The sequence below is a fragment of the Oryctolagus cuniculus genome, chromosome 14, assembly GCF_051225735.1.
Source record: "Oryctolagus cuniculus isolate XC-2025 breed Fujian yellow rabbit chromosome 14, ASM5122573v1, whole genome shotgun sequence".
In the NCBI taxonomy this organism is placed as follows: domain Eukaryota; kingdom Metazoa; phylum Chordata; class Mammalia; order Lagomorpha; family Leporidae; genus Oryctolagus; species Oryctolagus cuniculus.
The window spans coordinates 38,210,875-38,227,713 of NC_142880.1; the positions used below are offsets into that span (position 1 = coordinate 38,210,875).

General features: G+C 39.7%; 1 protein-coding gene across 7 annotated transcripts in view; it reads right to left on the reverse strand.

Moving 5' to 3' along the window:
• Positions 1-16,839, reverse strand: part of TNPO1 (transportin 1) — a 91,575-nt gene that overhangs the window by 11,781 nt on the left and 62,955 nt on the right. For 4 of the 7 annotated variants that reach the window (XM_051833248.3, XM_051833251.3, XM_051833250.3 and 1 more), the window contains 12 exons: positions 15,189-15,249; positions 14,192-14,360; positions 12,938-13,090; positions 11,963-12,188; positions 9,148-9,319; positions 7,365-7,451; positions 6,432-6,539; positions 6,148-6,306; positions 5,973-6,060; positions 3,484-3,582; positions 3,201-3,296; positions 379-454 (listed from right to left, as the gene is read on the reverse strand). In XM_051833248.3, coding sequence (XP_051689208.1) covers positions 379-454; positions 3,201-3,296; positions 3,484-3,582; positions 5,973-6,060; positions 6,148-6,306; positions 6,432-6,539; positions 7,365-7,451; positions 9,148-9,319; positions 11,963-12,188; positions 12,938-13,090; positions 14,192-14,360; positions 15,189-15,249 — 1,494 coding nt within the window. The remainder of the gene's footprint in view (positions 1-378; positions 455-3,200; positions 3,297-3,483; positions 3,583-5,972; positions 6,061-6,147; positions 6,307-6,431; positions 6,540-7,364; positions 7,452-9,147; positions 9,320-11,962; positions 12,189-12,937; positions 13,091-14,191; positions 14,361-15,188; positions 15,250-16,839) is intronic. The other 3 variants (XR_016220054.1, XR_016220056.1, XR_016220055.1) reach the window with 1 other exon arrangement.

Sequence of the window (16,839 nt, forward strand, 5' to 3'; positions counted from 1 at the left end):
TTTCTTAATGCAATCCAAGTTTTCAAATTAATTCTAAAAATAAATGTAATGCAAAAACCTAAATTTACAGAATTTGCATGCATCTTTATTTTTCTGGTGGATATTTAAATGCTTTTTATGTATAATCAAGCTTTTAACACAGCAAGCATGTGACAATCTTATCCCATGCATCAATTAGTCGTTAGCCACAACATAAAATAAATATACATCACAATGCTACTGAAGAACCTCACAAACCTGATAGGACAAGATTAGTCACATGGTTGGCAATGATTAAGGATTGTGATTTTGTAACCAACTGAAAATATATCTAAAAGTGATAGAGAAAGAAAGAGTGAAGAAAAATGAATTAAAAAAAAAAGATTGAATAATACACACCAGGGTCTTATAAACTGCTGTAGCATGGGGGCCACCTCTTGAGGACAAACGTAACCAAGACGACCAATTGTTATTGCTAAGGTAACGCAATCACGGTTATACACCACCAAACGCCAACCAAGACATGAGCAAATGAGGGGGAAGGAGAAAAAATAAAGAAAAAACAACAAATAACTCAGAAACAGAAACCAACAGAATTTGTGTATGATAATAAACATAAGATTTCACCAGTGCTGTTTATTACCACCCCCTAAAATAAGGGGCAGCAACATATATGGCATACTTTTGGAAAATAAAAACGAAAGGAATTAAAAAAACTCTAAAGATTGAGAGAACACCAAAAACCATGATCAACTGCTTTTTTTTTTCACTCAAATTTCAAATATCATTGTTAATAATAAAAAGTGAGTGATTAAAAATGCATGGATATAGAGATTCTTAATAACAAAATCTGTTTTTTCCCTCCAGGAAGCATTAGCAAATGTGATTATGTTTCTGATTTGTCTCCTCAGACACATTTTTCTGTAGCTAGAAGAGTTGAAACATATTTCTCACTTCCTTTCATCTTTGTTTTTAAGTCGTGTCCACTCTTTGAAACTTATCTAGGGAATTTAATCCAAATTTTGATAGTTCTGGGGTGTAGGCTGGGGTTAATAGCTCCCAAACCAGTGAACATTTTTTTATTTGTTGCCTGACACCAAAATCAAGTGTTATGGTAGCCACTGAACTGAACAGATTCAATTGCCAGATGGCATTCTGACAATTCCCTGATGATGATAATAATCTACCAATTTCAAACCATATTTGATATACAAAATTCTAATAAAGGAAATCCAGACAGTCCACTGTGATGACAAGACATGTGGACCACAGGGGAAAAAATACTGCTTTTGCTGAAAAAGAGTAGCACCGAACAGATGATGACACATTATGGCTATACCCTAATATCTGATTTTTAAGAATTTTGAAGTGGGCAAACATATTCTCTATCAAAATTCAGGAAGTCTTAAACTTACAAAGAGCTAAAACAAGTGCAACTCAGAACTGCATTCTGCAATTCAAAGGTACACACAAATAAATACACTTATACACAACGGGAAGAAATACAAACAGAAAACAAACCATGAGGTACTTTAATGGTGTTCTCTCAAAAACTTACAGGTTAACCTTTCATAAAAAAAGGGTGGGGTCAGGGTAAAGAAAAATGTTTAAGGATTACTTGAAGCAAACTACACAGATAATACTAAAATCCAGCAGATTTATATGAAGCAAGAGAAAGAAAACCTATGTTCAAAAGACACAAACTATGCAACATTCTCATTAAACAGGCAAGTATGAACAATCCAATGAAACATGCGATAAAGCAGATGATGGTCCATTGAAAAAGTTCAGTGTAGGATATACCAATTGGAAAAAAAGGGGAAGTAGTGACATGTTGAGGAATTGGCTTTATGAAATACTGAGAGAATGCTAATTAAGTTGCTAAAATTGAAAAGACATTAGCCATTGGCAATGATTTTATTTCAATAATTTAAAAATGCATTCTTTTGGATAAGGAATAAGCAATATTTTATGCAGCCACTCTTGAATTCCAAGTGTGTTTCTTAATTTTCAACCCATCAACTTGTCGGGCATTATCAACCATCTTATTTAGGTTATAATCACACATGGAACACAATCTTATAATAAAGCCAATTTGTTAGGAGGAACTATAACATTCAGCACTTGATATCCCACAAGAAACTTCAATATACATTACACTCAACATTTATTTGCAGTTATGCATTCACATTTAAAAATAAATACAAATTTTCTTTAGGTTCAACAGTAACTTTATAATGGCAAGTGTTTCAAATCTGAATGTCATGTATAGGTACTGCATTCTAAAGAAAAACCTGACAAGATTCCACAACCATCCTATACATTTTTTTTTTTGCTCTTCAGCAAGAAAATCTAATTCACTTTGTGAAATATACAGTACCCATACAGCCAGTCATATAATCATTTTATTATTAAAAGATTTCCTTCCATACCAATAAACATGATCAATTTTAGTAATATTAGGATTTTAAATATATTTTCTATAGTTTGAAATACCAATTTAAAATGCCTTTGAAAATGAACTTTCTTTTAAGGAAAAACCTTAATATTTGTCCAGTATTTTGGTAATATTTTCAACCACAACAAATAAACCACTGGGCATTATTTTAGTACATAAAAAAGAAATGGACCTGAATGAAAACAAAATTTAGATCACTGATCATTAGCAACAACAGGGAGGGCAGAAAGCAAAGGACCCAGTCACCCCAATATGTGTTCTATAGTATGGAAGGTACTCTTTAACATCAACATGCTCCCCATAAATGCAAAAGAGAAACAAGCCTGCAAAATAAAAACCCTACAAAGAACTGCTTAATTTCCCAATTTCAAGAAATTTTATAATGAAATACAAAACACAAATGCCACTGTTAACCAATTAGCCACTGAACTGCAATCTATTTTTGGCCACATTTTTAGATTAAAAAAAATCATTATTGCCCATCTCCAGTTACTTTCTTGAATTAATTTCAAACAAAATTCGTATGATTCAATAGTTAGCTGGGATCCATTTTAGGGAGTGTTAAAACACTGAAATAGGGGAGAACAGTAATTTTGGAAGTTTCCGAAACCAGTTATAGAATGTAGCTAAAACAGTGCATTTCATTACTATGAATCTAAAATAGCTATTTTTAAAAGCTAACTTTGCTTTGGTTTCTCCAGGCATCTTAAAATTACAAGGCAACTAATTTTCTCTTCACCATAACAGTTCAGTCGAATGGTACCTGTATTCTCTAACAACGTCTTTGGTGTGTTGGGTCTGTTAATGATTTCTACAAGCTGGCGCAACACCATAGGAATGTAAGGCTGCATCTCTATACCTAGATCATCCCACAGGAAGAGAAAAAAAGGAAAAATTTAATGTTAAATAGCAACATAAAATATTTTGCTACCTTTATTAAGCCATACATATACAGAAATTAAAATAATTTAAATAAAAAAAAATTTACAGAAATGATCAAGTCACCTAAATAGTTCTGTTTTTCAAGGGGGGGGGGGGAATCTTACCCATTTGAATCGAGATTTCTCCAATAGCCCATGTGGCATTGTTGCAAACTGAAATGAACTCTGGATTTAGGTTGGTTCCCAGTATTGGCATGAAATCAGCTACAAAACACACACACACACACAAACAATAATATTTTAATAGTAGTATATCCATTGTATCTTAAAGGGAATTTTCTAGGTGGAAGCTGAAATCTAGGCAAGAAACCACAAGTTTCAGCACTGAACAAACACATCAATTATAAAAAAGGTATAACGACTTGACAAGACTAATCTTTCATCATCAGACTAGGAAAATTCAAATCAGAAGCAGAAACATGCATGTGGATGCAGGGGCCCAAGCACTGGGCCATCCTCCACTGCTTTCCCAGAGCCGGGAGCTAAGTCGGAAGAGGGGCAGCCAGGACTCGAACTGGCACCCACATGGGATGCCAGTACTGCAGGCGGGGGCTTAGCCTTCTACACAGCAGAAAATGAACTAAGACATGGGTCTAAATCAAAGCTTCCCTCAATCTTTTTTTTTTTTTGACAGGCAGAGTGGACAGTGAGAAAGAGAGAGAGAGAGAAAGGTCTTCCTTTGCCGTTGGTTCACCCTCCAATGGCCGCTGCGTCCGGTGCGCTGCGGCCGGCGCATCGCGCTGATCCGAAGGCAGGAGCCAGGTGCTTCTCCTGGTCTCCCATGGGGTGCAGGGCCCAAGCACTTGGGCCATCCTCCACTGCCTTCCCGTGCCATAGCAGAGCTGGCCTGGAAAAGGGGCAACCGGGACAGAATTCGGTGCCCTAATGGGGACTAGAACCAGGTGTGCCAGCGCAGCAGGCGGAGGATTAGCCTATTGAGCCACGGTGCCGGCATTCCCTCAATCTTGATAACACTAATCAACAGTTTGGGTTACCAGATCATTGTAATGCAGAAAGGAAGGACTGTCTCATACATTTTTAAATATTTGACACAGCCTTTGCCATTAGCATTCCTTAGTGTTAAACAAAATGTCTCTAGCCACTGGCAAGTGTTCCCTGGAGGGCAAAACTCCCCTTAGTGAGAACCACAATCCTAGACAGTAATTATCATAGATGATAACATTAAGTGACAACTTAATGTTACATAACTGCTTAAGACAGTATATACCACCATCCATAGTTTTAACAACAAAACCCCAAACCCCCAAACCCCTGCCCCAACAACAATCTCACTAAACCTTAGTCTCTAGATGATGAAACCAGTAAAATTTAGAAAGGGAAACCTTTTAGAACAAAACTTTACAAAGGAAGAAAAAACAATGTCTGAATGGAAGAGATATGGAGACATATACTGAAATATTAAAGAGTTCAAGTGATGTGTCTGAGCATGCTTCAAAGTATCTTGGGGTCTTTGTGTTTGACGATGAATAGTTGTATACAGGAATCATAATTGACAGATACAGAGATGGGTACTAGAAGGCACATTATACCTTTTTCATTATACCTTTTTTTGTATAATTTAAGAAATTCTTTATAGGGGCCAGCGTTGTGGTGTAGCAGGTAAAGCCACTGCCTGCATTGCCAGATCCCATATGGGCGCCGGTTTGAGCACTGGCTGCTCAACTTCGGATCCAGCTCTCTGCTATGGCCTGGGAAATCAGCTGAAGATGGCCCAAGTGCTTGGGCCCCTGTAACCGCATGAGAGACCCGGAAGAAGCTCCTGGCTTCAGATCGGCGCAGCTCCAGCTGTTATGGCCATCTGGGGAGTGAACCAGTGGACGGAAGGCTTCTCTCTCTCTCTGCCTCTCCTTCTCTGTGTAACTCTTTCAAATAAATAAATAAATCTTAAAAAAATTCTTTATAGTAAGAAGCAAAAAAGAAAAAAAATGACATCCTTTCACATAGTTTAAGCTCAAAAATGAAATTAAGTGATAAATATTTGTATTGTAAGTTTCCCATAATGTAAGAATTCATAGGGCAGTGCTGTGGCATAGCAGGTAAAGCTGCTGCCTGAAGTGCTGGCATCCCGGATGGGCGTTGGTTTGAGTCCCGGCTGCTCTACTTCCAATCCAGCTCTTTGCTGTGGCCTGGGAAGGCAGTGGAAGATGGCCCAAGTCCTTGGGCCCCTGCACCCACATAGGAGACCCAGAAGAAACTCCTGGTTCCTGGCTTTGGATCGACGCAGCTCCGGCCATTGCGGCCATCTAGGGAGTGAACCAGCGGATGGAAAATCAATCTCTCTCTCTCTCTCTGCCTTTCAAATAAAACAATAATCAATCTTTAAAAAAAAAAAAAAAAAAAAGCACCCAAGCTTCACCGGTGGCGATGTTCTTGACTCCACATCTGTACTGCTCAAACCTGCCCACTGTCACAGGCATGCTCCAAGAGCTGCGGGAATGATAGTGAGATGCGCAGAAACACGAGGCAGAAGGGTCTCTCATATCCTGTCTGCTTCAATCAAAGCAACCTTAACCAGGAAAATGCACACTTACATAAAATAAAATCACATCTGAAGCAGAAGAAAATAGTCATACCTATACAAGGCTTAACATGCTGAAAGCAGGCTTTTGTCAAGTCACCCAACAGGGCAAAGGAACTCTGTCGAACTTCCGGCATTTTATCCTACAACAAGAAAAAAAGATTAACCCCCACATGGCACAGAGAAGCGTTCAAATGACACAGCACTTGCTTCCATCTTACACGTCTCACCTGCATGCACTGATACATTAGTGTCAGGATGTTACTTCGTGCTACCAGCTGTTCAATGTTGCCTCCAAGTCCTTCCGCCAGGCCACTGAGCAAATCAAGAGCCACTATCATAAAGTCTTTATCCGGAGCCTCGTACTGATCTGGCTGAGCATTGTTCAGCTGAAATTACACATGATGGTTTTGAAAGTTTGTTTCTAATCAATTACCAAAGAAGCTTGTACACATTTATATCTGTCTTTAGAAAAACGTTTATGTCAAGAAGGAAAAGACATTAAACAAAATACCATGGCTTGTGCGAGTGTCTTCTGCACTAGGTTTACACAACGCTGATAGACCGGTTCACAGTATGGGAGGAAGCCAGACTGCAGGGCTGTGGCAACCGAAGACAGACACTAGGAAGAATAACGCAAGCTCAGTGTTCTGGGTAGACTAAGGATGAAGACAAGTGTGTGGAACTGTACTCAACTTACACTAACAATTTTAACTTTTGAGACCTCTCCTTTGGCTGGGACTCACTGTTAGCCTATCAGACAACCAGGAGAGGCTTACTCAGAAGAAAATGTAAAGCTGTTTATGCAAATAACACACCATGTTACAAAGGGTACTTCAAAAAGTTTGTGGAAAAACTGAATTAAAAGCATATGTCCATTTGCTTTTCTTTTCTTTTTTTTTTTTTTTGACAGGCAGAGTGGACAGTGAGAGAGAGAGGCAGAGAGAAAGGTCTTCCTTTGCCGTTGGTTCACCCTCCAATGGCCGCCGCGGCCAGCGCGATGTGGCCGGCGCACCGCGCTGATCCGATGGCAGGAGCCAGGAGCCAGGTGCTTTTCCTGGTCTCCCATGGGGTGCAGGGCCCAAGCACCTGGGCCATCCTCCACTGCACTCCCGGGCCACAGCAGAGGGCTGGCCTGGAAGAGGGGCAACCGGGACAGAATCCGGCACCCCGACCGGGACTAGAACCCGGTGTGCCGGCGCCGCTAGGCGGAGGATTAGCCTAGTGAGCCGCGGCGCCGGCCCATTTGCTTTTCTTATCTAAGTTTTTCTTAGTATAGAAATCAAAGTTACAACGTTACATACATATTCAGCATTTCAAAAGAAATGGGTTTGAATGTCAATGTATTAATATTACCTATTAGAGTATACACCTATCCTGAATTATAATATCTATTTTTGAGGAACTACAGTGTTAGATTAACTTAAATATTACCAGCCCAGCATACCTCAAGTAAAGGGAAGAGATCTTTATCTTCATCCTTTAACATGTTCCATTTCTGGATCAGAGGAGGCATTAACATCTGAATGTATTCCTATTTACAAGGATAAAAAACATATAAAGCTCCACTATCATAAACATGTCTACTTCGAGTCTATGAAAATTAAAATCCACTTAGAGCAACCCTATAAAATTACAGAAGGGATTCTAAGGTTCATCCTTTGCTTTACATAGTCCTTTTTAAAGTTCTTCCTTTTGCCTATCTTTAATTACAAAACATTGTTCTATTTTTAAGTAATATCCTTTTTGAAACAAAACATATATAAGTAAGTGCACTGTCACATCAAAATGTATCACTTGTTAAATGACAAAGAAGAACCATATATATTTTACTCTCCAGTGACAGAATCTTAGTCCTAAGGTAAAATGTAATATGGCTGTTGCTATTACAGTGTATTATAAATTGTCAGGAAAAAATTTAGAGTCTTCTGTAGAAAAAGATTCACAATCATTTAAGTGTCTTTATTTAAACTGAAGAATAACTCACAGAACCAAATAACCACAAAAATCATGTAAACAAAGGGAACAGACTCTAAAGATATTCAGAAAACAAAACCCACCCCCCAAAGACCAACCAAAACTACAAGCACTAAAGAAATCAATACAGCAACTGTGCCATCCCAGATTTTTGGTGTAACCGAATCATAATGCAATCACATATTAAATCTTCTATTCTTCAGCAGAGTATTGAGAACTATATACACTCCTAGAGACAAGGTACTTCTGACCATTATTCAACAGTTTTAATCTATTATTCCATTTTCTATTCCTTTAAATAGTGTGCTCCCCATATCTGTATGGCCTGGAGAAAAAAATGTTTAGATGTGGTACTCTAAAGCTACAAGGTTTATGAAGTGAGAGACCCAAAACCCTTTAAATTTAAAAGTTGAAAATTCATCATCTAAAAGCATTACTATCCTTTTTCTTTCATAAAGTACTGGCGCAGGGCAGATATCTGGCCTGGTGAAGATGCAGACTGGGAGGCCCACATCCTATACTGAAGTTCCTGTGACTGAGCTCCAGCTTCATTTTTTTTTTTTTTTTTTTTTTTGACAGGCAGAGTGGATAGTGAGAGAGAGAGAGAAAGGTCTTCCTTTTTGCTGTTGGTTCACCTTCCAATGGCTGCTGCGGCCGGCGCGCTGCGACCAGCACATCGCGCTGATCCGAAGCCAGGAGCCTGGTGCTTCCCCTGGTCTCCCATGGGGTGCAGGGCCCAAGCACTTGGGCCATCCTCCACTGCCTTCCCAGGCCATAGCAGAGAGCTGGCCTGGAAGAGGGGCAACTGGGACAGAATCCGGCACCCCGACTGGGACTAGAACCCGGTGTGCCGGCGCTGCAAGGCGGAGGATTAGCCCAGTGAGCCGCGGCGCCGGCCTCCAGGTTCATTTTCTATTCCAACTTCTTGCTAATGCACACTCTGGGAGTTCGGTATCTGTCATCTGGATCAAGTTCCCAGGTCCTGGCTTTGCATTCTATCTCCCAAACAAACCAACAACAAAAAACCAAACCAAACCAAACCAAAAAAAATCAAAAAGGACAGAGAGGAATAAGCATTGGTGCATTCATGAGATGTTGCTGTAGTTTTCACAAGTATGCAGTTATCTTTGAAATCCTACTTGAGAGGGGGATATACGTGTTGCCTTTCCTATCTCCAAAAATGCTTATTTCTTAACATTGATTATAACCATACTCCATCGCTTTTCCATGATAATTGATCAACTGATACTTACTGGTTTGTTTAAATGATGTCCTACCGAATCTGCTAAAGTTCCTATGGCATCATAAAGAATGAGCAGGTTCTTATGCTGGTATTTACTAAATGCGAAGACCAGAGTATCAAGTATGTAAGCAAGGTAAGGAACAAGTTCGGTACAAGCCTCCTCTTCCAGGGTAGCAAAGGCACTGTAAAAAAAAAAAAAAAAAAAAAAAAAAGATTAATAAACATGTTATATAAAAGCAATAGTGGTTCACAACAGGAAACTAAATCTCATTTATAGAATATCCATTGAAACTAAACTTTACATACCTGTCTCCTTGCCTCATCACATAAATGCTGATTTTTATTATTTTTTCTCATTTCTTATCACTTCTTCCTTTCTAAGAGGTTATCACCCACTGGCATCTGCATAGCTACAATGGTAAATTCTAGAACTATAAATGTTGTTAATCCTTTTTCAACAAGTGTATCTGATGTTTAGACACTGAGTGCTAGGACAAAATGAACAAAACAATACCCTCATTTTCAGGAAGCTTACATTCTGGCAACCATTCTAGATGAACAAAGTCTAGATTAAAATTTAAGCTCTGGTCGGTGCCATGGCTCAATAGGCTAATCCTCCACCTGCAGTGCCAGCACACCAGGTTCTAGTCCCGGTCGGGGAGCCGGATTCTGTCCCGGTTGCCCCTCTTCCAGGCCAGCTCTCTGCTGTGGCCAGGGAGTGCAGTGGAGGATGGCCCAAGTGCTTGGGCCCTGCACCCCATGGGAGACCAGGAGAAGCACCTGGTTCCTGGCTTTGGATCAGCACAGTGCGCCGGCCACAGTGGCTATTGGAGGGTGAACCAACGGTAGAGGAAGACCTTTTTCTCTGTCTCTCTTACGGTCCACTCTGTCCAAAAAAAAAAAAAAAAAAAAAAAAAAAAAAAAAAAAAAAAAAAAAAATTTAAGCTCTATACTTTACCCTTCAGGTGCATACCAAGGGTAACAAAATGACAATCATTCTAATGCTCAGTGTTTGAAATGTGGAAGAACACAGCAGTACTGCAGCTTGTCAAGTCTAAGATACACATAATGCACTGATGCCTAGCAATGCAAACATTACTATAAATTTACGGTATGTGCCATTTCAACTATGAGGACAAATATGTAAGAAAGGAAAAAAGTTCAGTCTCAGTCTAAGTACTTAAATTAAATTTGAGGCCGGCGCCGCGGCTCAATAGGCTAATCCTCCGCCTTGCGGCACTGGCACACCGGGTTCTAGTCCCGGTCGGGGCACCGGATTTGGTCCCGGTTGCCCCTCTTCCAGGCCAGCTCTCTGCTGTGGCCCAGGAAGGCAGTGGAGGATGGCCCAAGTGCTTGGGCCCTGCACCCCATGGGAGACCAGGAGAAGTACCTGGCTCCTGCCATCTGATCAGCGCGATGCGCCGGCCACAGCACGCCGGATGCGGCGGCCATTGGAGGGTGAACCAACGGCAAAGGAAGACCTTTCTCTCTCTCTGTCTCTCTCTCTCACTGTCCACTCTGCCTGTCAAAAAAAATAAAAATAAAAAATAAATTTGAGACCCCAATTTTTCTTGCCCACAAGACACACCTGGTTCTTAAAATCTCTTGTGTTTTTCCTACTCTAGAAATTTCTTAAAATGATAGGTTTAAGGCATTTACTAATGAAAATCCTATTCATTAGCACTGTGAACTATTTACCCATTTTCTTCTTAGAACTTGCCATGAGTTATAACCACATAACTAGCACGTAAGTTTCAAGACTGCTGGGACTGTACGCCAGGCATTTATTTATACATTTAACAGTTAACAGCTAAAAAGGTGTATGGATGAATAAATCACAGGAACCCAAATAGTCTGTATCCTCCAACTTAAAAAAAAAAAAAAACGTAGTGCTATTAATCACCACAGTCCATTTGTTCAACTTTCTTTCATCTCATTAAGAATCAGAACTAACTCCTTCCAAATATTGCTGCTTCAGACCTTGTAAGGTTCAACTCAATTTTACTTTCCTTTTTTCAACAGTTGTCTCTCCCTATTAAAAAATGTCAACGGTAAAAGGAATTTTACTCAAAAAAGTAAACATGCATGGAAAGACTTTGTGAATCTTAAATGTTTGTTCCAAGAAAACTAGAATATCCATAGTAAGGAAAGCCTAACAAAACAGCATTAAAAAGAACAAGTTCTGGAACAGATGCATAAAAATATTGATGGATATGAATCTGCTCAAACTTTATTATTCCTTCAAGAGTAGGAGCCCTGTGATCACCATTTCAGACCTCTGATGGAATTAAAGTAAAAGATAACACTATAGTTATACTCACTGAGCTGGGAAAGAAATGCAGAGACTAATGTCTACTTAGAGTCTCATTTAGATTTACAAAACTGGGGCAGGTAAGATGCCTACATCCTACCAACTCTGGTCCCTGAATCCACCTTCCTGATGAAGTAGACCCTGTGAGGCAGCAGTGATGGCTCAAGTAGCTGGGCTCCTGTCACTTATGTGGGAGACCTGGAATGGGTCTTGGGCTCCCAACTTAGACTGTGTTGAGACCCATCCATTGAGAGTATTTAGGGAGTGAGCTGGTAGATGATAAGTCTTTGTCGCTCAAAACCACTACCCCTAAAACAAAACAACAACAAAAACATTTCTGACAATCTTACTTTTTTTCACCAAGAAGAAAAAGCAAGGAAAACTAAATTTTGTTACATAGTCAGAAAATATTTAATCATTAAATATTCCATTCATGGTTTTCTACAGGGTTCAAAATTGCTCTCTCACTGAATTAATCACATCACAATGAATCTTATTTTATGGACTGTCCCACCTGCAGGCAGCTTCTTGTACTCTCTTGTTGCTATCCAGAATACGCTTTAGCAATTCTGTCATTAATGGCTTCAGGTACGTGTCTGGTGGCTGGCTGACTACCCAGTGTGCATAGCGGCTAAGAGTCCAGCACGTTATAGAACGCACAAGAGCCTTTTTATCAGAGAGGCACTGAATAAGGTGAGGAATGAGCTCAGGAAGGTACGGAATCATGCCTTGCATACAGCCTGGAGAAAACAAAATAACAGAAATATCTCATAAAGTGCTGAAATTTGGTTCAAACAAAATTACTGCAGTTGAATCCTAAAAGTAATGCATATATCCATGAAAAATTTCCATATATTCCCACTACTACAAATATGCTATAATAATGTGTACCAAAATTATAAAACGACTGAAATTAGAGCTTAAGTACTCCTAGGGGTCTCACAGCAGGAGCAGGACATCATTTCCCCTCTGTTATACAAATCACAGCTTTCAGAAATGCCTGTAACATGTCTCAACTTCTTACTGATAGACGTTTATAGCCAGGACAGAATCAATCATAACCTTCACAAAGGACGACGACTCTTTTCTTACTCGTGGTTCCTATACTTACTGAGAAAACAAAGCTTATTTTCCAGCAATGGAGACACTTCAGACATCAGAACCCTCTTATTCTGTTCCTCAGTTTTAACGAAAACATATGCAAAGTATCCACGTGGGTTAAAAGTAAGCCTATGACTATTTAGTACAGTTAACTAACTGTAACAGTTAGTTACAGTTAACTGGTTCAAAGTAGAAATTTATCCTGATGGTTTGGGATTCATCATCCCCCTTTAAGGTACGTGCAGATCAGGGACTTGTCTACCTAACACCAGCACAACTAGACAGCACAGTTGTATATGAGTTTCAGAGCCAACAATCTTTGCTTATAAAGTAACAGCAACTCCCTAAAGAAGCCTCGTCTTATCAGCACAAAACAACCTGGACTTACCTTCAGCAATTGCTCCTAAAACCAAGATGCCTGATTCTTTAACAACCCATTCATGATGAAAAAGTAATTCTTTCAAAAGGGGCAAAATATGTGGCAGTAGCTCATCGCGATACACATTTGCGAGAACATCCAGGGCAGCAGCAGAACATTTTCCTAAGGAAATATTTAATTAAAAAACACACCATTAACTTCTATAATTTCATTACATATATTTTTAAATGAGATGTACTTTGTATATATAATACTTTATTCATACCTTTTTACACTTTCAAAGAATTCATTTAAATAGGAGGCAGTCTTACCACTTAAAAATTCTATTAAATCTATTTTCTTAGGATAAAGACTTAGCAGATTAATTATGAAGACAATTCTATTTTGTACATGACTACCATAATAGACACTGTCTTTATGAAAAATTAAGACAAATACTGTTTCACTCAGCTCACGGCTTCCAGTGTTCCAAGTCCTTGGGCCCCTGTACCTGCATGGGAGACCTCGAGGAAGCTCCTGGCTTTGGACTAACCCAGCTCTGGCCGTTGCGGCCATTTGGGGAGTGAACCAACGGATGGAAGATCGATCTTTGTAACTCTTTCAAATAGATAAATAAATCTTAACAAAACAAAACAAAAACAAAACCAGATGGCCACACTAAAACTTGTACATGAATGTTCACAGCATCATTACTCACAATGGCCAAAAGAAGAAACACCACCAATATCCATCAACTGAGGAATGAGTATATTTACAAATAGTATATGGTATGCTAATACAATGCAATATTATTTCATAACAAAAAGGAATGAAATACACATATGGATACATACAACATCGATGAACTTTGCAAACGACATGCTGCATGAAAGCAACCAGTCACAAATGATTACATATTTTATGGTTTCACTTCTATCAAAAGTCAAGAAGCTGGGGCTGGCACTGTGGCATGGCGGATAAGCTGCTGCCTGCAATGCTGACAATCCCATATGGGCACCAGTTCATGTACTGGCTGTTCCACTTCCAATCCAGATCCCTGCAAATGGCCTGGGGAAAGCACCACATGATGGTCCACGTCCTTGGGGCCCTGCTATCCAAGTGGGAGACCTCAAAGAAGCTCCTGACTCCTGGCTTCCACCTGGGCCAGCCCTGGCCGTTGCAGCCATCTGGGGGAGTGAACCAGCACACAGAAGGTTTCTGTCTTTCCCTTTGGAGCTCTTTCAAAGAAACTAATAAATCTTTACTTTTCCTCTCTTGACTTACTTAGATTCCAGTCAGAAATGGTATCATCATCATCAATTTCATCATCATCATCATCTTCCTCTTCAATCCCATCTTCATCATGCTGCTGAGCCACTGTCCTGGATCGATGAAAACGTGGCCTTATATCCTGTTCACTATCAGGAATTGTTTCATCTTCTTCAACATCACCCTGGTTTTTTGAATAGAAATTTTTATTAGCTAATAATATATAAAGGAGTCAAAGAACCAGAATATCGAGGCAGAGCTGGGTACTAGATTCTCAAGTATATTTCCTGATTAAGAATCAGCTCCTCTGCAGAGAACAGTTCTCACAGAGGGAAGAAACAAGTAACACTTGTTAGGTCATAAGGAGCCACTACCCCACAATGCCCCACACTGGCTCATGCAATCTAAGGGTATATGAAATCAAATTCAGATCAGCACATTTAAGATGCAGTACTTTCGCTGAAATTAAAGGGAAATAAATGATAAACCTACTAATTAAGTTAGAACCTATTACCACCCAAATTCAGTATGTTTGCTTCCATGTTTGAACCTCTGTAGTCTAGTATATATAGTAGGAAGCCTACTTATAAAAAGACTGTAATAATTTGCTTGAGAGGCAGAGAAGAAAGAGAGTATTTCACATTTAATGGCTCAATCCCCAGAGATCTACAAAGGCCTGGGCTGGGCTGGGTCGGGTGGGCCGGGTCAAGGCCAGGAGTCAAGAATCAAGAACTCAATTTGTATCTCCTATGTATGCCTCCACTTAGGCAGGGACCAACTTTTTATCTGACCCATCATCTGCTGCCTCCCAGCGTACAGACTATCAGGAAGCTGGCACTGGGAGTGCAAATGAGACTTGAACCCAGGTACTCTTGATATGGGATGATGGCATCTTAAGCACACTGCCAAACATCTGTCCCTAGATAAAGCCTTTTCTAAATGTTCTGTTGGCCTTTCAAGGGCTTATTAATATGAAAATCATTTTCCCTTTTGGTCAGGAAAATTTCCTTACCTTAAGAAGGATAATATCTATATCTGAGTACTTCATGCCATTCACTAACACAGGTATCAACCTATAAAGAAATCAATTCATGAGATAAAGATCTATGCTTCTCAACCCAATCTTATGCATGCTAATAAAACCAATGAGACAACTGCTGGCAACACTGTTTTTTTGGGCATACTCAGTGATATATATCTTCCCTCAATAGCTGAAAGAATTCTAATAGACAAAAGGAAGCAATGGGATTTCAAATCCCCTAGTTAGGTTCAAGAAATGTGGGCCAGTGAAACATTCATGCTCTAAGTCCTTCTAAAATCCAAATGCAAGAGTAACAAACAGTAAGTAAGCACTGTACTTACAGAATTAAGAAAGTTTGTGGGAAAATGTAACTGAAAGTTTACTTTGGTGCAATGAAGTTTTCAAAGCCAGGCATTGTTTCATACTACACATTTTAACATTAATATTGTGAAAACCCCTAATATGCAGGGAGTTCAACATTTTTTGCACCAAACTGTTTTTAAACAGTTTACTCATTTTCATCTACTTGAAAGGCAGAGTGACAGAGAGAGCTAGAGCTGTTCCATCTGCTCGTTCACTCCCCAGACGCCCACAACAGCTAGGGCTGATCAGGCCAAATTTGGGGGCTTGGCCTGGAACTCAATCTGGGGCTTCCATGCATGTGGCAAAGGCCAAGCACTTAAGCCACCATCTGCTGCCTCCCAGAATGCTTTAGTAGGAAGCTGGATCGGAAGCACAGTAATTGAGAACTGAATCAGGTACTCTGATATGGGATGTGAGGATCTCAAATGGTGTTTTAACCCACTGTGCCATAATGCCTGACCCAAAATTCAACTTTTACTTCCATTTTCCATGGACTTTTTTCAAGTCCCTTTATAACACAAACAAGGTAAGATTTAAAAAAAATTTATTTTTAAAAAGATTTATTTACTTATTTGAAAGGTGGATTACAGAGAGGGAGAAGCAGACAGAGAGAGATGAGTCTTTGATCTGCTGGTTTACTCTCCAAACGGCTGCAATGGCTAGGGCTGGGTCAGAGTGGAGCCAGGAGCTTCTTCTGGGTCTTTCATGGGAATACAGGGGCCCAAGCTCTTAGGCCACCTTCTGCTTTTTCCCAGGCCATAGCAGAGTTGGGTCAGAAGAGGAGCATCTGGGACTAAAACTGGCACCTATATGGGATGCCGGCACGGCAGGCAGAGGCTTAGCCTATTACGCGACATCACCGGCCCCAACAAGGTAAAACTTACAGTATACAGAACCACATCTCTCTGGACTCCTAATAGTTAAATCACTGAAGATCTTTGTCAACAATTTTAGTAAGATACTACAGATTTAACAAGAACTGATTTAAAATTTGTGAAGACAGTAGGCCTCATCTCCTTTCTGAATTTTAAGACAGAAGAAACTGAATTAAAAAGTTAGGGAAAGAAAGGCCACAGGGAAAAGCTCAGAGAATATACAACTAAGTCTCTAGGGATAAGAAAAAAAATTATGCTATCCAGACCATAAGTACAAAGACTAGTTAGGAAGAATACAATGCATATGAAAATACATCTAAGTTTTGGGGCAAGATGAAGCGTCACCTGCTTTCTCTATATGGCAGAAGTGCTAAAAGTGAACGAGAACTTCAGAGGACCGAAAA